The sequence below is a fragment of the Macaca nemestrina genome, chromosome 1 (genome assembly GCF_043159975.1).
Source record: "Macaca nemestrina isolate mMacNem1 chromosome 1, mMacNem.hap1, whole genome shotgun sequence".
In the NCBI taxonomy this organism is placed as follows: domain Eukaryota; kingdom Metazoa; phylum Chordata; class Mammalia; order Primates; family Cercopithecidae; genus Macaca; species Macaca nemestrina.
The window spans coordinates 121639867-121661860 of NC_092125.1; the positions used below are offsets into that span (position 1 = coordinate 121639867).

The 21994-nt window shown below is 42.8% G+C and overlaps 1 protein-coding gene across 2 annotated transcripts; it reads left to right on the forward strand.

Moving 5' to 3' along the window:
- Positions 1-11: 11 nt before the first annotated feature.
- Positions 12-8935, forward strand: LOC105479211 (WD repeat domain 77). 2 transcript variants are annotated; one of them, XM_024792067.2, is made up of 11 exons: positions 12-274; positions 526-711; positions 1638-1779; positions 2070-2119; positions 5108-5178; positions 5307-5361; positions 5835-5906; positions 6443-6551; positions 7113-7181; positions 7813-7888; positions 7944-8138. In XM_024792067.2, exons 1-11 carry the CDS (start codon positions 160-162, stop codon positions 8004-8006), a joined length of 1008 nt encoding a protein of 335 aa, XP_024647835.1. In that variant the 5' UTR covers positions 12-159; the 3' UTR covers positions 8007-8138. The 2 variants fall into 2 exon arrangements, with proteins under 2 accessions (XP_024647835.1, XP_011735401.1); XM_011737099.2 differs by having other exon boundaries at positions 15-274; positions 7813-8935.
- The last annotated feature ends 13059 nt before the right edge of the window (positions 8936-21994 follow it).

Consider the following 21994-nt stretch of genomic DNA (forward strand, 5'->3'; position numbering starts at 1 on the left):
CAGGATGGAGCCACAGAAGCAATTCTCGCGAGAAGTAGACTTGCCGTAGCCTCGGGAGAGGGGCGGAGGCTCAGAGGCACACCACGTGGGGTTTGCTATCGGAGCTGAGTCTCCGGCTGGCGTCCAATTTGAGTCTAGGTTGGAGTTGGAACCGTGGAGATGCGGAAGGAAACCCCGCCCCCCCTAGTGCCCCCGGCGGCCCGGGAGTGGAATCTTCCCCCTAATGCCCCCGCCTGCATGGAACGACAGTTGGAGGCTGCGCGGTACCGGTCCGGTGAGCCGAGATCCCGGGCCTGGGAGCTCCCTTACCCCGGCCCAGGGCGCCCCTCCCCAGAGACTGACCCTCCCACCCCATCCCCGCCCTGCATGTTATCCTGACCCGTGGGTCGCGCCGCCGAGCTGTCCCCAGCCCTGCCCCGCGTTCCTGAGCTCAGATCCAGACCCGGCCCGAAAGCTGTTCTGTGCGGTCTTCATGGAGGCGAGCCCTTCCACCCTTCACGCGCTGACAGCTTGTACCCCCCGTAGATGGGGCGCTTCTCCTCGGGGCCTCCAGCCTGAGTGGCCGCTGCTGGGCCGGCTCCCTCTGGCTTTTTAAGGACCCTTGTGCCGCCCCCAACGAAGGCTTCTGCTCCGCTGGAGTCCAAACGGAGGCTGGAGTGGCTGACCTCACTTGGGTTGGAGAGAGAGGTATTCTGGTGGCCTCTGATTCAGGTGAGTCACTTTCCCCTCATCCACCCCTCACCCCCACCCCCAGCCCCGGGTGGAGTGGTAGAATGGAGGCTTGGGGTACGGGTAGGGCTGAGCTCAATATCTAATGTCCTATGTTCAGTGCTTGGAGGAGCCTGAGAGTGTTGGCCCTGAATGCAAACTCTTGTGTAGGTGGGAAATATATTTTCTAAAATTCTAAATTGTCTGTTGAGATTTCCTAGAAAAATCCGTAACAAAATTAAGCAACGGATTGGAACCATTTTTCTTCTGTGTAACCTGCTGCTTAACCCCCGCAGCCCAGACCAGGCATAATCTTGATTTTAAGATGACACTGAAGCCAATCTATGCTACATGTCTCTTTACATTTCTTACTGCTTTCTTGTCTTCATTCTGCTTTCTTTGTGTTGACTGTAGGCTCAGCGATGCAGGCTTTGGATTTTTTTTTTTTTTTTAATCAGAATTTGGAAGTTGGCTGGCATTGCATGGAAGTTTAAAAGACCCACTTATAGATTTAACCTCTCTGACAATTGAGCTTGAACAGTACATAATCAAGAAAACTTTTGGCGGATTCTCTATACTGAGCCAGTCACTGTGCAAAACGTTCAATTATTCAACATATTTTTAAAGACTCTGCAAGACATTTATTCAACTAGTTCAGCAAATACTTATTAGTGTCCAAATAATTGGGAAGTGTTAACATCACTGGCTTTCTCCACCTCCTTGTCTGGGCTGTCATTAGGAAAACAGTAACACAGAATAAAGTCAAAGGCTCAGAAATTAGCTAAACTCTTCAGTGATGTGGACTTTGCTTTTATAGGAATAACTAACTTACTTTGTTAATTTAGTGACAGTGGCTCTTTGAATCCTAGAAGTGAATTACTACCTTGGTATAATTCAAGCTCATGTTTTCCTTACCCTACCCCCAACAGGTGCTGTTGAATTGTGGGAACTAGATGAGAATGAAACACTTATTGTCAGCAAGTTCTGCAAGTATGAGCATGATGACATTGTGTCTACAGTCTGTGTCCTGAGCTCTGGCACACAAGCTGTCAGTGGTAGCAAAGACTTCTGGTGGGTCCCTGTTCTCATTGCTTCTGTCTCTGAGCCTCCTTTGGGTGCCTTTCCTATCCTGTTAACCTCATTAGGTAACATTTTGGGCTTATTCTAAGAATTCAGTGACTAACTTTAGCATGTCTATAAGGTTTCCTTAGGGATTTTGCAGTCCATTGTAAGTAGACCATAGCAGCAGTCCAGGAGGCAAAGACTTGGGGAATGTTGATTACAGGAAGTTCATGTTTGAACACGTTTTTATGTTGCTAGTGTAGGTCAAGATTAAATGTCTGTTTTCTTTTGCCTCTTAGCATCAAGGTTTGGGACCTTGCTCAGCAGGTGGTACTGAATTCATACCGAGGTGAGTATTCTTTCATTTTTAGCCCTGGTCTTAGCTCTTGTGTTTTTGGACTTTCTGAAGTTTGCTTTGATGTTAGGAACAGCAATTCCATGTTCTGATAGTTTTCTTATAAAACAGTAGTCAGGCTCCAGTATCTACCCCTTGTTCTTTTCTCAATTTCCTTGTTTCTTTTTTCTTTCTTTTTTATTTTTTTTTAATTCGACTAGTCAAGTACAGTAGTGAAAAGAGGGGAAGAATAGACAAGGAGTTTAGTCTGTAACTGACTGTGAACAATCAATTGAGATAACTCGCTACCTTCAGACCAGCCAGTTTCCCTGTTTCTATTGATGGCCTCACCACCTTGGCAACACAGGGCTCAAACTCTCGGTCCTTTTCCACCCCTTCTGTTTCCCCACCATCAGTTGGCCACTAAGTTCTTTTTAGTCTTTTCCACTGGTCAGTCACCTTCCTATCCATTTCTATGCCCCTATTCGCTTTCAGGCTTTACCTTACACAGGTAGTAGCACTCATGTCTCCACTAGCAATCTAGCTCTTTTGGTCTTTTATTAGTTTCTTGTGGCCAGTGGATTAAAATCCCATTTTCTTGTAATGGCATTGAAACCCTTTTACTGCATTTCCTCTCTTCAAGCTTATTAGATCCTTGACATTCTCAAGGGATAAATCTTGAGACTTTCAAATCTTGAACTTTTGAGTATTTACCTTCATAAAATGTCTGTTTTCTTTTGAGAACCATTGCTTTTTTAATGCCCCTCTTTCTGCTCACTTTCATTAACAGCACTAGTGGTTGACTTTATCTTGGGAGCCATTCTTTGTGAAGATAATGTCTAGAGCCTTAATGTGTGCATGTTCCAAGATTTAGATGCTGGGTGATTGATCACTGTGGTTCTCTCAATGGCTAAGTGCCTTTCCCTGCCATTTCTAACTTCAAAGTACATGATTAAGTTATAGACCAGAGAAATCACCGACTCATATCCAAGGTCCAGTATCCTGGACCTTCAGGGTCACTTGCAAATAGTTTTACAATAATGTTGAATGCCCAGCTGTGCGCAGTGGCTCACGCCTGAAATCCCAGCACTTTGGGAGGCTGAGGTAGGCAGATCATATGAAGCCTAGGAGTTAGAGACTAGTCTGGCCAACATGCCGAAACCCCGTCTTTACTAAAAAGTACAAAAATTAGCCAGGCATAGTGGTGCACATCTGTAATCCCAACTACTTGGGAGGCTGAAGCCCGAGAATCGCTTGAACCCAGGAGGCGGAGGTTGCAGTGAATCGAGATCACGTCACTGCACTCCAGCCTGGGCAACAGAGTGAAGCTGTTTCAGGAGAGAAAAAAAAAGTCAATGCCCTATGTCTATTTTATTTGCCTTTTATTGCGTAGACATATGTGCTTTCCTGGTTAATGCTAACTCTTTTTCAGCATTTCTGCCATGCAGCCTTTCTGTTATTCTTTGTGTTTGTGTCTTATTCCCCCTGCTGAATTCCAAATCCTTTATTATTTTTTAATTTTTTGTAGAGACAGAGTCTTGCTATGTTGCCCAGGCTGGTCTCAAATCCCTGGGCTCAAGGGATCTCCCGCTTTGGCCTCCCAAAGTGCTGAGAGATTACAGGCATGAGCCACTGCATCCTGCCCCAAAACCTTTGAGGGTAGAGGAACCATGTATTCTTCATCTTTTCTTTACCACCATGATGCTTGTCCCAGAGCTTTGCTTTTTTCAAGTGAGCAATAAATTCCTTTTCTTACTTCTTATTCTGTTGACTTTCTATGAATTCTAGGGCTAGGAAAGAACTATGGAAGCTGGTTTAGTTCCATCCTTCTGCCTCAGGGAAGGGCCACATTCAGACTACCTGGGAAAGTCTGGTAAAATGACTGTAGAAAAGGTTTCCACAGTTTCCAATTAACATGTAGCAGTGACTTTAAAGTTTTTTACATGTAGACCTCCTAAAACAATTTTGAAAATCTGTGCCCCCTCATACATTTTAAAATTGATACCTAAAGAAATTTTTTAAGTAGTTGCAGAGAAGGTAATTTCTGGCATATAATTTATTATATACTTATTTCAAGCGTATATTTGTCCAAATTTCAGGTTTGCAGGTTAATCCTATTTAGTTTGTACAAATGTCTACCAAATAGCCTAACTGGCAAAAGCCAATCTGCATTGTAAAGCCAGTGGACCAAGTTAGACTAAATTTTCTGTCAGAAAAAGTCTGACTTTGTTTTTAAATTCAGATAAAGTTGTTGAATATGTCCTTATCACAACGATCTGTCATATGTTTTAGTTCTCGTTATTAGACAGAAACAGAGTGAAGTTACAGAACCATACTTGTGTTTGTGGTGTGACTGAAACAAGATCAGCGCCCCCTTCATTGAATTTTACCTAGATGCTCTTTCTTTTTGCTCTTCGGTTCTTAGGGAAAAGCCGCTTTTGTGCCTTAGTTTAGAACCCTTATGTTTTTATACCCCTGAGCATTGTACCATGGAAAGATCTGGGATGAATGACAGGTATGTGTTCTTTCTTTAAAGTGGAAGAAGGGTGATTGTGAAAATAGAGGCAGTTCAATTTTAAGAAAGAGAACATTAGAGAAATTGGCTCTCTTAATACTATTAGTGCCCAGAACTCCCTCGAAAGTTTTTGTATACTACTTGGAGGTATGTGTGCTCCAGTATGAAGACTGCTATTCTAGAATTATTTAGATCTCACGTCTAAGATGCCTTAACTGGAAATTCCTTTGTTATTCTTAGTAAGCTCCTAATTTCTCATTCATTGTTTTCACTAATACATTTTTTTTTAACAAGGCTTTTTAGGTTTTATAAGTGTATAAACTTCTCCTCTTAGCTTTTGTCTGATCCATAATCTCCCACAAAATTTGTTAAATTGCATCATGAGACCAGCCCTCCCTCCCTCCTGCACCTTGATTACTCCTGGGCTGGCCCTCTTGTAATGCTTCAGCTTGTTTTCTATCATGTTTCTCTTTCTCTCTCCTTTATAGCTCATGCTGCACAGGTCACTTGTGTTGCTGCCTCTCCTCACAAGGACTCTGTGTTTCTTTCATGCAGCGAGGTAAGAGATAGCTCCTTCTTCCCTAAACACACTCCAGCCCTCCATAGGCCAAAGTCTCTAGTGTGGAGACTTTCTGGCCTGCAGCGCTTTGGACTGTGAGATCCTTTTTCTGTTCCGCCTTCCTCTAGGACAACAGAATTTTACTCTGGGATACCCGCTGTCCCAAGCCAGCATCACAGATTGGTGAGTCTGAGATTCATTGGTGGGAGAGTAGTACTTGGAACCCTGATAGAAAAGAATTTCTTTGGCCAGTGTCAAAGCATAGTTGCCAGATGCCCAGTGTAGTTACTGTGACATGAGTGACATAATCTCCTTCTTTTCCACTGAGACTCTGCTAACCCCATTCTTGCAATGCATACCAAGAGGAAGGGCCAGTTCCTGGGTGGCTGATTTACTTTATTAGACGGGAGGACAAAGGGGCCAGAATTGTTATCTTCATGATTTGTGCCTGAAACTTGCCTGTGACTCATGTCCAGAAAGGGCAGGAAGCTGGTGGATAAATGGTTATGAGGCTCAAGGATGAGGACACTGCTGCCTTAGCAGGGTTTGGGAAATCAAATAAAGGTGCTCCCAGGATTTAGAGTGATGTCATTTGAGAAACCGCTTCTTCTGGACTCTTTTGAGTTTTTGTCCAGACCCTCTTCTCTCCTTTGCAGGCTGCAGTGCGCCTGGCTACCTTCCTACCTCACTGGCTTGGCATCCTCAGCAAAGTGAAGTCTTTGTCTTTGGTAAGGCAGCATGTCAGACTTCATATTGACTCTGGGAAAGGGGAGGAGGAAAGAGAAAGAGCTGACTCCACAATGCACAAGGCCCTTGCTGCTCAGTCTTAGCCCTCATGGACACTAGATGAATTATGAATTGAGGGTGGGGAGGTGGGGTGATGCCAAGGTAGTTTTAGTGTAGCTTTGGAGAACATGATTATTTTCCCAGTGGATTTGATTTTTCTGGGCATGGCTATAAGTCAGTGAGCCACAAAGCAAGTGGATTGCTACACAGCGAATTCTTTTCTACAGTGGGTAGGTGTAGAGCTATCGTGGTCATGAGGCTGTGTGTATGGTGACGTAGTTTGTGGTTAAAATAATAACTGCTTCATTCATTAACTTAATTTTCACAATCATCCAGTGACGACTTATCCCTGCTTTGCAAAAGAGATAACTGATGCTCAGAATGGTTAACTTTTCCAAGCTTAAGGAACTAGGATTCAAATCTTTGGCACCAAAGTCCATGCTCTTAATTACCATGACATGTCCCTTCTCTTCTACAGGTGATGAGAATGGGACAGTCTCCCTTGTGGATACCAAGAGTACAAGCTGTGTCCTGAGCTCAGCTGTACATTCCCAGTGTGTCACTGGGCTGGTGTTCTCCCCACACAGGTACTGTTCTTTGTCATCAGGGGCCTGATGGGTATAAATGGGAACAGTGAGGGTGTGTGTGTATGTTTTCAAAGCATTAGCTCATTAAGTAGTTCCTTAAAGCAGACAGTGTTCTAACTGAGGTTTTGGAACATCAAAGATCTCTTAAGTGGGAAGTGGAATGCTTTGGGAATCAAAGGATTTTTCAGATTATACGGTTTCTGTCTGAAATGGCTAAAATGTGGTCTCATTCCTGCTCAACACCCAACATGGTTCATATTGTGGGTTTCTGGGACTGTGAGGTTGGAAAAGCCTGTGTTTCTGGGTTATTGCTGAAGCTATAGAGAGGGACCAGACGGGGCGGTTAGTTACCAGGATGGTTGTCAACCCTAACTTTGCTTCATTTCCTTCATCTTTACTTGAAACTTTTAGTGTCAACTTAGAGTAGCCAGACCTTAGCCAAAAGTGGGAATCAGGCTGCCTTTTCTGGGTCACTTTACAGTAGCGGTGGCGCCAGCTCAGTTAAGGTTTTGTCTTGGGATCCAGGCTTTGCCTTTCACAACCCTCTCCTCCCTCTGATAGTGTTCCCTTCCTGGCCTCTCTCAGTGAAGACTGCTCACTTGCTGTGCTGGACTCAAGCCTTTCTGAGGTGTAAGTGTGAAGTGGAATCCTTTGGGAATCAGGGAAGGGGAGCAGTGAGTGGGTGAGTCATTTTCCTCTTCAGAAAAGTGTATTGTGCTTTTGGAGAACAGATTCTCCGTCTGTATCTGAAGGGACTTGGTAATGGAAGCAGGCTGGCTGTTGACCCTCTCCGTTCATGGGGCACATTCACAACCCCAAGGACAAAGCTGTGTCCTTGGTAGAGCGGGGTGGTAGGTGGAATTTTTAAGTCTAGCACTCCAGCCCTCTCCCACAAGGGGGCGGCAGTATATCCTTTCACATAGAGAACTGCATATGAAATGCAGTCTGCTACAGGGTAAAAGGCAGCACTTGGAAGACCTGAATTGTACTTCCCTCCTTGCCATGATTTGCTGCCTGTTACTGCCCCACATCACTGTCTTGTTCTATCCAGCATTTCTTCATCTATGAAAATAGAGGACTGGATTGGATGATTGATGACATCCACTGTGGATAGCTACACTGCTATCCTGGCGACGAGGCCATACAGTTGGTGAAATGTGTGTAACACACCCAAAAAATATGCCCCAGATGTGTTGGGTTCTCTTTTTTCTCCAGGTCTGCTTTTCTTGTCTCTACTATGCCCTGACTTTTTTTCTTCTAGGTTTAGAAGCCGAGCCCACAGAGACTTTGTGAGAGATGCGACTTGGTCCCCGCTCAATCACTCCCTGCTTACCACAGTGGGCTGGGACCATCAGGTCGTCCACCACATCGTGCCCACAGAACCTCTCCCAGCCCCTGGACCTGCGAGTGTTACTGAGTAGATTGGATTTAAGACACAAAGCAAGTCCCCCATGAGCGTCCACTTCTTTGCCCTACCCTCTCAGCTTGTGAGACAACACAGGAGCCTTCTGTAGTATGTTGATATGCTAGATCTGTGCCATTAAAAGGCATCGTCCCTCAGCCTGAGGGAGGCTGAATTCTGGGTTCCTGTAGTCACAGGGAGGAAAAGCTTTCTTAAAAATGGACATGTATGTACGTGTGACTGTGTGTGTAGATTTATAGTTTTTGGTAGTGGCAGGAATAAAACAATCCATCCTACATATTCCCTAAGCACTGCCTCTCCCTCACCCCCCAAAACAAGTTGATGAGAGGGTTTTATTCTTCCCATGTAGCTGTCTATGAGGAATTGGCTGTGTCTGGGTGGGTTATGGGATGTGGGCATCCCTGGGTTCTTAGAAGCAGCTCTTATGCTACTTATAGAGATGGGATTGATTTTATTTTTTTAAAGTGCTTAATTCACCATTACGAGAAATGCTTCCAGTCACAAAAATGCAGCCCAGCTCACTTTGAGGAAGAAGCAGGACTTGGTACGGATTTACATAACTCTTTGCCTTTAAACTGAATCAGAAATCCATTTTCTGGCTGAATAAAAAGTTTGGCTTGCCTTTATAATGCCCACTCCCTTCTCCCCGGCTCCCCAGTGATGGGGCATATATGAGAGAGGAGTGTTTTTCTATCATAGATGCCATAGGGGAAAGTTTGGGGATGAAGGAGAGCTTAAAGGCATTTCAGTTAAGTTAGAAAACTGACACAGACTGTTGAGAAATCTTTGCTACTTTTCCCACCCCAAACAGCCTGGGTCCTGACATCTTCTGCCCTGGGCCCCCTTCTCTTGATGTGGAAAGTATGAATGCAGTATTTATAGATTTCTAAGGTTTTAACATCCAGTATCAGGAGGAATATCAGAAATACTGGTTGGTGAAATAAAGAGTTTAGGCATTGTTGGCCTGTCTTTTTTGAAGCGTGTGTGTCATGTGTAGTTAGATATATTTCACTTATGTGAGTCATCATGGTGTCAGTCTTGTAGCCCATTATTTTTCCTGTGCTTCCGCAGCTTCCCAAAGAAGCTAGTTAGAACTTCAGGTAAACATTAATTCTTGGGTTGGTGGAGTGGGTATTGCCAGTTAGAAGTCATGGATCAGTTACTGATTATATTGAAACTAAATATAATCAATTATGTGCTTTTGAGCTTTGCAGGTTCAATTTAGGTAAAAATCACATTAGGAAACTGGGGAAGTCTGAAGGAATATGGGCAAATACTTCTCAGTAAAGCTTCCTTGCTTCACCCTTGACATGACTGATTACCCTTGAGTAAAACATGGGAATTTATAGTCATGTGATGATCTGGGGTTGATGAGGAGTAGGAATAAAGTCTTCCATCGTTTTTATAATGTGGGAGGAAATAGAATGGGTAGGTACAATCATTTAAGTTCTGCCTCTCAAAGAGAAAACTTTAATTTTGTGGACACTTAGAGAAAGTAAGGGGTGGGGGAGCTTGAGGTGAGTAGGAATTTGCATAGCCCTTTTCTTCATGGACTTAAGAATGATGGAGAAAAAACTCAGTGAGAGAGATAAGAAAGGAAATGTGTGTATGTGTTAAGGTGGTTACAATAAGGAAGGAAAACAGGTTTTTTGTTTTTTTTTTCTTTTTTTGAGATGGAGTTTCACTCTTGCTGCCCAGGCTAGAGTGCAGTGGCATGATCTTGGCTCACTGCAACCTTCACTTTCTGGGTTCAAGCGATTCTCCTGTCTCAGCCTCATGAGTAGCTGGGATTACAGACGCCCACCACCATGCCCAGCTAACTTTTGTATTTTTAGTAGAGACGGCTTTCACCATGTTAGTCAGGCTGGTCTCAAACTCCTGACCTCAGGTGATCTGCCTGCCTTTGCCTCCAAAGTGCTGAGATTACAGGCATGAGCCACCGTGCCTGACCAGAAAGCATGGTTTTTGAAGGACCATGTTTTATTGTAAAAAAATGTTTTAGTTCAGATAGATCTGTACTGATGAGAGTAATTCACATCTATCAGTGACCACCACCAAGATATTTATAAACCTTATCAAATACAGTAGGAAGAACAACTAGCACAATTTTGGGTGAATGTATATGTTGCAGTGAGCAAAGAAGATAGTTTAAAATAAAAGATGACCACAGAATAATTAGAAATGGTGCTATCACATGTGGGGTGATTTGCTAGGTCCTTCACTTGAGAATAGTTCTAGTAGAATGAGTACAGAGCTGATGACAGGTAGAAATGAGATCAATCTATTGTTTAAAAATATACAAATATTTTGCATTTAATTTCATTGGTTAAAATGTCTAAACACTAGAGTAAACCCATTTCTCTATCTACATCCTTACTCTGAAGTCCACTAATCAAACCTACTCTTCCACGGCTGTTCTCTGGTCCACCAAGGGCTGTGAGACTCACCCCTTGCATGGTGCTCAGAACCACAAGGAATACTGAAGAAGGCTTGCCTACGATTTCAGGTGGCATCAGACATTGGGCTAATTTCCAGGGTATCTCTCCTGCCCAACAGGACAGTTGGAGTCTGTTTCTTTAATAAATAGCTATATGGACATTACTTACTGGTTCACAATCACATTACAGCAGCAAAAACACCCAAGCTCGATAACTGCTCTGGGCCTCCAGCCATGTTTCCTCCAGATAGCATGTTAGGAGATTTTTAAAATCAGACTGGACTTCAGAGGGCTCCAAAACTTCTTGCCACATCTAGACCTGAAAGTAAAGGGCTCTGATTATTAAGAGGCAGATTCTTGTTGCATTTGGACAGCGCGAGTAATGGTCACACTGAACACATTAGAATCAGTTGTGTAATTGATTTTGTTTCAAAAAAGGATAGGCAAGCTGTAGTCTCAATTTTGAGTTAAAGTTTCTCAAGAACTTAATCAACAGCTCACAGGATACAGTTTTGGAAGAGTAAACAAGGTAAGCAGACAACTCTTGGACCCCAGACACATTTTCTTTTTTAGTTCTCCATCAAAAATAGGCATTTCTGGAGTTTTGGTCTCACTGAGTGATCACAGGACTACTGCAATCCAGGGAACTGAGGGAGCTGTGAGCATCTGAGAGAAAGGTTAACTCTCGTTTTAAGTTGTGACACAATTAGTGATCCCATAATCTTTTATCATCTGGTACAACATTTAATACAGTAGCATTCTACTTACTGTGGAAACTCCTTGTCTCATAAATGATGTTCTGCAGCTTCAATATGTAATGGATAGGCCATCAAAGTTCAAAATATAATAAAGAATTTGATTCCCAAACAACAATTTCACCTTTAACATTCTGGTGAAAGCCCAACCAGTGTCACTGGTTCAAAGTGCCTTCAGTGGATATAGCTATATTTCACATGTCCCTGTGATCATGAGATACCAGATTCCAGTCAAGCGTTTCACTTTGAGAGGCACCATGTTGTAAGCATTAGGAATTTCAGTTGCAAACTAATTTTCCGTTCTGGCAGTAACTTTTATCTGGAGTCTGAGCTCTAAGTCATGAAAATTGTTTAGATTAGAAAATGCACTTTTTATGTACAGCCTAAATTAGCTTCATGTTCTGCAGTTTCTGCAACTTGTCTCAGAAATCCTCTGAGTAGAATTGATGTATGAGACCCTTTAAGACCATTATCCAACTGCAGTTTGCTTGGCAGAGTTAGCATTAATGCAACCTTTGATCTAAGCATCTGGAGGCAGGTAAGACAGGCTCTGCGTGCACCACTGGCCCTGGACCTGTTGTGGCAGACTCCTTGAAGCAAGATCAACTTGGGCCTTGTTTGAGTTTTTAAAGTTTTTTTTTTTTTTTTTAATGTAAAATTTGTCATTTTAACTTTGTAAGTGTACAGTCCAGTGGCATTAAGTTCATTTGCATTTTTGTGCAGCTTTCACCACTTTCATCTCCAAAACTTTTTCATCACCCCAAACTGAAACTGTACTCATTAAACAGTAACTCCCCTTCCTCAAGACCCTGGCAATCACCATCTTCGTTTCTACAAATTTGACTATTCTAGACATTTGTGTAAGTGGGAGCATACAATATTGGTTTTTTTTTTGGACGGGGGTTCTGGCTTAATTTTATAAGCCATTAACTTGTTCCTCAAAATGTGTTCCATAAACTGGGAGCATCTGTATAACCTGGAACTTGCTAGAAATACAGAATGTCCAGATCTACTGAGTCAGAATTGACATTTTCAAAAGCTTCCTATGTGACTCATGCGTATTAAAGTTTGGGAAGCACTGCCTTAGATTGCCTTTTGAGAATTCCAAATGGGTCAGAAACCAGGCAGAAATACTCGGCAGTGAGCAGCTATGGTGTATCAGAAGTTGTTAGGCATTTTGTGGTTTGATAGTGAGCAAGGCAGACATGGTTGTCCTGCATTCAGCAACTTAGTCTAGAGAGAGACAGGATGGAATTAAGTGTTTAGGTGCTAGCCAAAAGTAAAGATTACTGGAAAACAAGGGTTCATATCCCAGTCATCAAAGTGATACATTTTCCCTGCTTAACATTTAAATTAAAATAATTAGGCCAGGTGTGGCGGCTGATGCCTGTAATCCCAGCACTTTTGGAGGCCGAGGTGGGCAGATCACTTAAGCTCAGGAATTCATGACCACCCTGGGCAATATGGTGAAACTCTGTCTCTATAAAAAATACAAAAGCCGGGCACGGTGGTGTGCGCCTGTAGTTCCAGCTACTCGGGAGGCTGAGGCAGGAAAATCACTTGAGCCTGGGAGGCGCAGGTTGCAGTGAGCCGAGATTGGGTCACTGCACTCCAGCCTGGGCGATGGGAGTGAAGCATAGTCTGAAAAGAAAAAGTTAATTGACAAATATTGTGTATATTCAAGGTATACAATGTGATGATTTGATAGACGTGCAATGAATTATCACAACAAGCAAATGGTACACTCAAGATGGTTTTGGAAGGTTTATTTATAAGGGGACTAATTACAAAGGTTTGGAAATGGTGTAGGAGAACCAAAGAGCTAGTGCCCAAGGGCAAGGGAAGGGAGAAGTTACCTGAAACTGGAAGAAAAGATAGTTTTGGAGAGCATCTGCTTTGAGAGCAGCGGTGACCTTTATCAAGAGATAAGAGTTCCCTTGATACCATGTCATGGGGTGAATACCCCAATTTCTCTCCCTTCCTCTACTCTTCTGTCAGGCTGAACCTGACAAAGCCCATTTGATGTAGTCCAAACAGACAGACTTTCAGGGGCAGCAAGCAAGGTGGAGAAAGATGGGAAATATTAATAGAAGGGCAGTTGGAAAATATGTTTAGTCTACTTTTTTGCCCCTTATCCTCTCTTGTCCTTAATATAGGTGAAATTTCATGTCCTCAACACAAGAGATGCCCAGAGTCCCAACAACTATTTTATCATTATGGGGTGATAACCATTTGTTCATACTTCCGTCTTAAACCTAAAGGATTAGGTATCATTAGTATCCTCATATAAAGCAGCAGTAGAAAAGTGAAAAGAGAAAAACAAGTAACGGAATATAGCTGTTAGAGTTCCTACTCATAAATGGTCATACAGCCTAAGTATCATGGCCATCTTTTCCCACCATCCATTCCACGTTGGGTTCCCCTCACCCTCTGAGAACTCCTCGTTGAGGTTCCCCTCACCCTCTGAGAACCTTGGTGAGATGACCGAACCTGTATGCGGGGTCTGAGTTCTTAGTGATTTGCTCTTTATTGGGTTTCTGCTGCTTTCTGTCGTGGGAATTACTGGGCAAGGGAGTACTGAAGATGTCCCTGAGTCCCCAGAGTTGTAAACACAGTCCTTTCTCTAGTTGTGCAGCAGCAACTCAATTCCCCCCTGGCAACTGGGATCAGTTACCCCAACCGGTACAATGGCTTCTTTCTTCACATTTTTTTTTTCCAGTGGCCTAAGGAGCCCCAGATGGCCAAGAGGTAGCCTTAGCTTCTAATTCATTGAGACCATAACTACTGGGTGAAACATTGCTCATTTAATGCTAGAATCTTCAAGCCTGCTTAGCCGGGACTACTGAATAAGAAGCAGAAACTCTTCAAGTGAATTATTGGATACAATAGTAAAAAAGGCAACTCCTATTTCTACCCCTTGGTTCTTAATTGCAGCTATGCATTTTGGCCTTGGGAGAGAGGACACTATATATTCTCCCTGATTTAAGGCATAATGGCATTAATACAGTGGACCAATATAATGTTTTGTGGGCTACTAAGAAAATTAAGTTCACTTTGGACTACATTGTAACAAAAAGTGGAAGAGTTGACAGTCCTGGGGCAAGATGGTATTAATAAAAGTATACTCTTGTCCCTACCATACAAGTGCAGTTTCCCCAAATCCCATAATGATTGGAATGGAAAATAAAGCAGGTCAGTAGCTGTACGTCAAGTGCAAGGGGCTATGTCGTTTTGCTCCATTAAAGAACAGCACATCTGGAATTGCAGTTGTGATTGGCAGCACAACCTGATTATCAACTGTCATTCTTCAGAATTTGTCTGGTTTCCAATTAGGTGAATAAAGGGATGATATTGTAAGAATTATCACTCTGCATTTCTCAAGTTTTTGATGGTAGCATTATTTCTGCCATTTCTCTAGGGACGTCGTAGTGGTTTTTTGTTTGGTTTGGTTTGGTTTTACTATTTTTTTAAACTATAAAGTTTTACACACACACACACACACACACACACACACACACACACACACACACACACACACACACCACGCATACATATATGCAACTCCAGAGGTTTCTGCCTGATCCTACCATAACAGTCCTCCTACCAGAGGCCAGGGAAATAATGTAAGGACTCTGCTTGTTTCTGATATCTATTCTCAGTATACATTCTGGGACTTGGGAAGAATCACATAATAAGTCCATGGTTACGCTGCTTAGATGGACTCAGGCCAAGACTTCATTTACCCTTTGAACTTTATAAGCCCCCAGTGACACGTTAGGTGCATTGGTGTTTCCAGTCTCTGAGAATCAGTGTAAATTTAGAGACAGTATCTAATGTCTCTGCATAGTCTAGGCATTTCTTTTCCCCAATGTGAAGTCATGCAGCCCACACTATCTCTGGGGAAAGCTTGGGTGAAAATTCAGAACGCATACGTGTGGCTACATTGCAGGATCCTTTCTCAGAAGGACCCAGCTTCCTCATAGTTAAGTGGCTCCAGGACTGTGAACTAGCTTAGACCTGGGAACTGGGTAAAAAGCTGTGAATCTGGGTTAGGTTTCTGTCTTGTAGACCTAGAAATTTTTCATCTATGTATATCTAGCTGCACCTTAGTAGGCTGCTCATTTATTTCATTTCTTGGGACCTCACCATCAATTAGTCATCACTACAAATTCTTATAGGTCAAAACACCATGATTATCATATCTTTAGTTTAATTTATTTATTTGAGACAGAATCTTGCTCTGTCACCCAGGCTGGAATGCAGTGGCACGGTCACAGCTCACTGCAGCCTTGAACTCCTGGGCTCAAGCGATCCTCCCACCTCAGCCTCCCAAGTAGTTGGGACCACAGACATGTGCCAACATGCCCAGCTAATTTTTTTAAAAACTCTTTGTAGAGACGGGGGTCTCTCTATGTTGTTCAGGCTGGTCTTAAACTCCTGGACTCAAGTGGTCCTTCCACCTCGTCCTCCCAAATTGCTGGAATTACAGGTGTGAGCCCTGTGTCTGGCCCATGACTATCATTTCTTTCTTATGGTTTATTGTGGTCACTGCCTAGCTTGTATCTGATTGATCAGGGAACTGATCCCCTTGTGTCTATTCTCACCGTTATCTCCAGCATACAGAGGACAGCCACCATAGAGCTGCACCTTTCTGAATTGGGAATCAGTCACCATGAGCAAAGGCACAGCACTGGGAAGGTGGGAAAAGATCAACTCAAGATGGTTTAGCACCCTGCCCCTTTCCTGCCATCCAGTGGGTCTCTGCCCCATTCCTTCTTTTACTTGTCTCTAAGCGTCTTCCTAGAATATCCTTTTGATTGTTTCCCTTTCCTGCTCAGATACCTTCCATGGTAAAGAAGTTTCTAAACCATCTTCTTCCCAAACAGTACATCCTGCATGTTTTCTTAATCATACTTATACAAAATATAAGTAAATAGGGAAAGGTGACTATAGTAACAGTTGCTATTGGAATTCCTCTTTGGATTTATCTGAGAAAGTACCCTAATATCTGCCTTGGATATAGACAGTGAAAGCCCAAGCATTATGGATCTGGTTAGAACTAAACTGTAGCAAGCAAGGGAGGAGTTTTTCAGGGACTCTGGAATGGGAGAGAGAGAACACCGGGATAGCTGAGAGGAGCCAGGAGTTGGTGAAGTCTTTGCATTAGGGGATGTGACCCTTCACAGGCACCCCTCACCCCTGTTTTTAGTAAAAACTACCAAGAACTAGATGTGTAAGGATTTCTTATGGAGGCCAGTAAAAGGGTTAAGTCATGCACCAGGCAGCTATGCAGAAAAACAGTCTACACCCAAGGATGAAGGAGCACAGGAGTAGAGAAAAACATAAGGAGGAATTCTTGAGACTTTGCTGGATTATCGGGGACACTGGGCTGACACAGGTTGTGGGGCTGGGATTTAGGCAGAGTGTAATCAGACCACTGAGGGGCAGGGAGTCTCTAACATCTAAGTTGCATGCTTGTATTTTAAATTTTTGTGATTTTAGTTTTTGCTTACTCCATTAGAGTAGAAAATAAGTATTTGTTGAATAAGTTAGAAAAATGAATGAATGAATGAATTGCTTTCAGGACTATGCCACAGAATGAGTAGGAAAGGACTTTAAGGATCTATTAGTTAAACCTGTTGAGCAGTTAGTTCAATGTTGTTAGGTGCTGATCTCACTGCCAATAATAATAACCATTAGCAGCAATAACAACCGTTGCCTCTATGAGTGCCTACCATGAGTCAGACAGTTTACATTTATAATCTCTGTTTTTTTAAACCTTTCAAGAAAAGTGTCATTATTGCTACTTTTCAAATATATTGTCCAGAGTTTCTCTATTAGTGACCCAAATCTGCCTGTTTCTAAGCCAGGGTGTGCCCACTTCTTTGGCTATGCTTTTTCTCAGCTCATTCATTCCAAAGACAGACCATTTAACCATTGGATCTGGGGTAACAACGGTGAATCAGTCATGAATCCTTCACCAAAAGAGCTTGCTTTGTAATAGATGAAACAGTTTACTTTTTAAATCTAGTGTAATAAGGGTTTAACTAGTAGCACACGGTCAAACTTCTTTTGGAATGAAAAGAGTAAGAACTGATGACCACAAAAAAGCAGTTCTGCTTAAACCAGGGTCTCTCACCATTGGCACTATTAAATTATCAGTACAGGTGGTCCCTGACTTCTGATGGTTCAACCTATGATTTTTTGGCTCTACAACGGTGCAAAAAACAAACAAACAAACAAAATGTGTTGTCAGTTTGTTCATCGACTTATGATGGAGTTACATCCTGATAAAATAGTGGTTAGTTGAAAACATTAATATTTTTTATTTTACTTTAAGTTCTGGGATACATGTACAGAACCTGCAGGTATGATGCATAGATATACATGTGCCATGGTGGTTTGCTGCACCTTTCAACCTGTCATCTAGGTTTTAAGCCCCGCATGCATTAGGTATTTGTCCTAATGCTCTCCCTTCCCTTGCCCCTGACTTGCTGACAGCCCCGGTTTGTGATGTTCCCCTCCCTGTGTCCATGTGTTCTCATAAACATTAATATTTTCCACTTCAATGGGTTTATCGAGATGGAATCCCATTATAAGTCAAGGAGCCTCTGAACTGAATATTCTTCATTGTGGAGGGCTGTCTTATGCATCAAAGGAGGGTTAGCAGCATCCCTGGCTTCTACCCCTTAGGTACTGTGGCATACCTTCCTTCTTCCACCGTTGTGACAACCAAAGTATCTCCAGACATTGCTAGATTGGGCAAAATTGCGCGCAGTTGAGAATCACTGGCTTAAAAGGAAAACGGCCATTGCATGGATGTGCAATAACACCTTTAGCCATTTCCTAATGACGTCATTTAATCAGTTAGGATTTTTGTTTTGTTTTTAGTATTTTGCTGTTACAAATAAAGCTGCAATGAACATTGTTTCTTTGTGTACTTGGGCATGATACATTTCTTTTTTTTTTTTTTTTTTGAGACGGAGCCTCGCTGTGTCTCCCAGGCTGGAGTGCAGTGGCGTGATCTTGGCTCACTGTAAGCTCCGCCTCCCGGGTTCACGCCATTCTCCGGCCTCAGCCTCCCAAGTAGCTGAGACTACAGGCGCCCACCACCACGCCCGGCTAGTTTTTTTTGTATTTTTTTTTTTTTTTTTTTGAGACGGAGTCTCGCTCTGCCGCCCAGGCTGGAGTGCAGTGGCCGGATCTCAGCTCACTGCAAGCTCCGCCTCCCGGGTTTACGCCATTCTCCTGCCTCAGCCTCCCGAGTAGCTGGGACTACAGGCGCCCGCCACCTCGCCCGGCTAGTTTTTTTTTTTTGTATTTTTTAGTAGAGACGGGGTTTCACCATGTTAGCCAGGATAGTCTCGATCTCCTGACCTCGTGATCCACCTGCCTCGGCCTCCCAAAGTGCTGGGATTACAGGCTTGAGCCACCGCGCCCGGCCTGGCATGATACATTTCTAAAAGTGAAATTGCTAGGTTATAAGATTTTATATTTAGGATTGCGATATTGCCTATGTGACCTGTGAAGACATTAAACAAATAGCACTACCTTTACTATTTTATTACAAATATTCTTTTTTGAATTTCCTCAATTTTTAAACTTTAATAAGATCCATGAAAGTATGGGTTTATACGATAATATTCATTTTCCCACTATACATTAAAATAAACACATTAAATATTTTTTAAAAATCCCTCATGCACAACCAAAAATAATCTTTTACACCAAATATTGGAACACTCCCTTCACTTTAAAGATGTGGCAACTGACTAGAGAAGAGTCTTCCCTTCAAGTTTACAGTGATCTGTAGTCAATACTCTTTGGATTTCTTTTTGTTATTCAGCCAACTGATTTTGTTTAAGTCATACTTCTCTAATTCATTCACATGGGTATCATGAAATATTTGGCCAAATGCTCTGTTCAAACCAAAGCACTTCACGTCTTTGATCTTGCCTTCATCTTGATAATTGTTGTAAAATGTGAGAGGTGTCACACTGCTGCAGGGATTTATTCAGTAAAAAAGACATTTGCAAATGTCTTTTCTAACTTCATGAGAACAGGCTAAGCACTAGGGAGGGATATTTTCTAAGTATCCGGGTGGGTGTGTAAAAATAAAAAGAAATGGTTGTATTTTTTTTTTGACAGCAAGAACTGAAGGAAAAGGATTGAGAACACACAGAGCGACACGGCACACTGATTTTCAACATAACCCCCATTCAGCATTTTACTATTCATCATCTGCTGAACATATAGAGGCATAGTTGCCAGCTCTTTGGCACGGTCATCCCTGCATTATGCAGAGGTCATTCCTGGGCATCCATTGTTATATCTTGGCATTCTCAGCATCATTAGTCATTTTTGCAAGGTACAGAGGGGTCAGGTCTGAGATCTAGCCATGCTTAATGCAGCAGAATAGGAATCCAGAGGATGACTCAGGTGCAGATGAGTGAAGTTCAAATTGGCAGGCAAATTTGGCTTCTGTGTTAGGTACAGCATTAGCAGCTAGTGCCCCTATTAGGAGTTTCAGTGGAAGGCCACAGCCCAGTGGGAAATCTCAGTGATGTGAAATCTTGAGGGGCAGGGGATGCTGTGGGAGGAGGCTCAGAAGTAGAGAAAGGTAGGCATTCCACATCAAAAAGGTCTTCAAAGACAGGAGGCCCTGAGGCTATGGGGTTTGAGAAACCTAGCAAGACAGAGTCAGCACACCTAGGCCCTAGGAACCAACTGTGGTGCCAGCAGTTTGTAGAACAGGAAGAGAAGTCAAAGCAGGGACCAGACCCAGTTACAAGAATGAGGGCACAAGGTCTAGGAATGGGGGAACAACAGCATGGTCATTGTAGTCAGAAAACGTACCAGGGGTAGTCTAACCAATGGTACAAGTTGTTGCCAAGCATGATCCAGTGTTGGTCTCAGGAGGCATAATTATCTGCTGATTCAGGTTAATATTAGTCCAAGGAATGGAGGGTGGCATTGAGCATGCAAGTGGGACCCAGGTTGCCTCAGTGATGGTACAGAGTGGGAATTGTATCTCAAATCATTATGGCAACAAAACTCATGTTTTCCTCACTGCACTCATCATGCTACTTCTCCAAGAAAGAGAGACATACACTAGCCCTAGGGATAGGATCAATCTGTTCACTAAATTGTAAGCTCCTTGAAAGCAGAAACTGTTTCAAGTGCCGAGCAGGGTGTGGCACATGCTCAGTGAATATTTGTTGAATACGTAAAGAAAGGCAAAGATGGATGAAGAAAAGGAGACATAGTCTTGGTTGGGTGGGGTATTCTATCAGGCTTTCCCAGAGTTTCAGTGAAATACTCCAAAAATTCTATACAATTTGTTGCTTTTATTCCATCATATTCAAGCAAACTGCTGATTTAAAACAATGACTTTCCTGGTTTCTTCATACTGGAAATGAAGGATAGATGTTATATGAATTTGATCACTAGTCATTGTTTCCCTGTGTTGTGGATTATGTTGACATCTGGTTAAAACCTTGTGGTAGTTCATGTGGATGAGATGAGTGGCATCAGTCTCTGTGACGATGGGCAGAGGGTCTGAGACCCTCTGTAGCAGAGAAAGAAAACGGATGAATCATTGGTTTGCAGTCTGGTAATAATTTTTTTTTTTTTTATCTTTCATACTCCTGTTGTTGCATTTTTTAAAAACTGGCTCTTAGATGTCCAGAATTGTATCCATCATATTCTTGAGGTTCATGACACATCCTCACAATTGGCTCATATACTGACTCAAATATTGTTGACTCATAAAAATTCAGGTTTTGTCTTCTCCTGAGAAACTGAAGGATCCAGCAACACTGGTTCTATTTCCCTGCAGGGCAACCATTAGCAGCTGCTCAGAGTGCTGTCCCTCTTTATACTGATCTCTGTTGTCTCCTGACCAAGAGGCTTCATGTCAGTTGATGTACATCATTGGGCATGAACTGTTACTTTTCTAATAAAATGGAGAGAGCTGTTTTATTGCATCTATGCCATCCATTTACATTAGCTGCCTGGCAAGTGTCATTTGAGTTTGAGAACTCTGCTCTCCTGGGCAACCCTTTTGACATCCCTAATAATAGCTACCATTCACTGAGCCCTTATTATATGCAAGCACAAAACTAACACTTTTTGACCCATTATCTCTTTGATCTCTATAAAGCTCTATGAGGTAAGTCTGAGCTGTCATCTCCATTTGACAAGCATGGAAACTGAAGCTCGCAGAGGCAGGTAATTTGTGCAAGATTACAAAACTTCTAAGTGGTGATACTGAGACTCAAACTTTGAATTCAAACCTTGGATTCAAAGCCTAAATCCAAAGCTAGGGTTTAAACTTTTTTTTTTTTAATTACGCTGCTTCCCAGCCAATCATCTTTTAATAATAGAACTGCTGCTACCATATGGGGTTTCTCCCCCATATCTGGTCCATGTGGTACTGAATATCAGGAAGACCCTCTTCCTGGTATTCAGTGCCAACCCGGAGCTGTTGCTTTGTTGGAGAGGGAGGACAGGTGGTTCTGGGGTCACTATGACTCTCATAAATTACTGATCCTGGCACTGGTGTGTGTGTGTGTGTGTGTATGTGTGTGTGTGTGTGTGTAGCTGGGCTGTCTCAGTGCTATCCACAGGGGAGCTCCTATAAAGGGCTCCATCTCTGGCCTCACAGCTATCAGATCATTGAGATGTGGAAGCTGTTGCTGTGGGTTGGTGAGTGTGGCAGGTCCCAGCAGTGTCACTCAGTCCAGGAGGTGCCAGGCTTTATGAGTTTGTCATCTCTTTGGTTCCTGAGAGAGCAGCCTGAGACTCAGGGGGCCTGGATTAGATAGAG

Bases quoted from the DNA above. Each gene is read 5' to 3' on its own strand.
- LOC105479211 (XM_011737099.2), top strand. From the start codon at position 160: ATGCGGAAGGAAACCCCGCCCCCCCTAGTGCCCCCGGCGGCCCGGGAG. The intron at 712-1,637 runs GTGAGTCACTTT...TACCCCCAACAG, and splicing joins TCTGGTGGCCTCTGATTCAG to GTGCTGTTGAATTGTGGGAA. The intron at 7,182-7,812 runs GTAAGTGTGAAG...TTTTTCTTCTAG, and splicing joins GACTCAAGCCTTTCTGAGGT to GTTTAGAAGCCGAGCCCACA.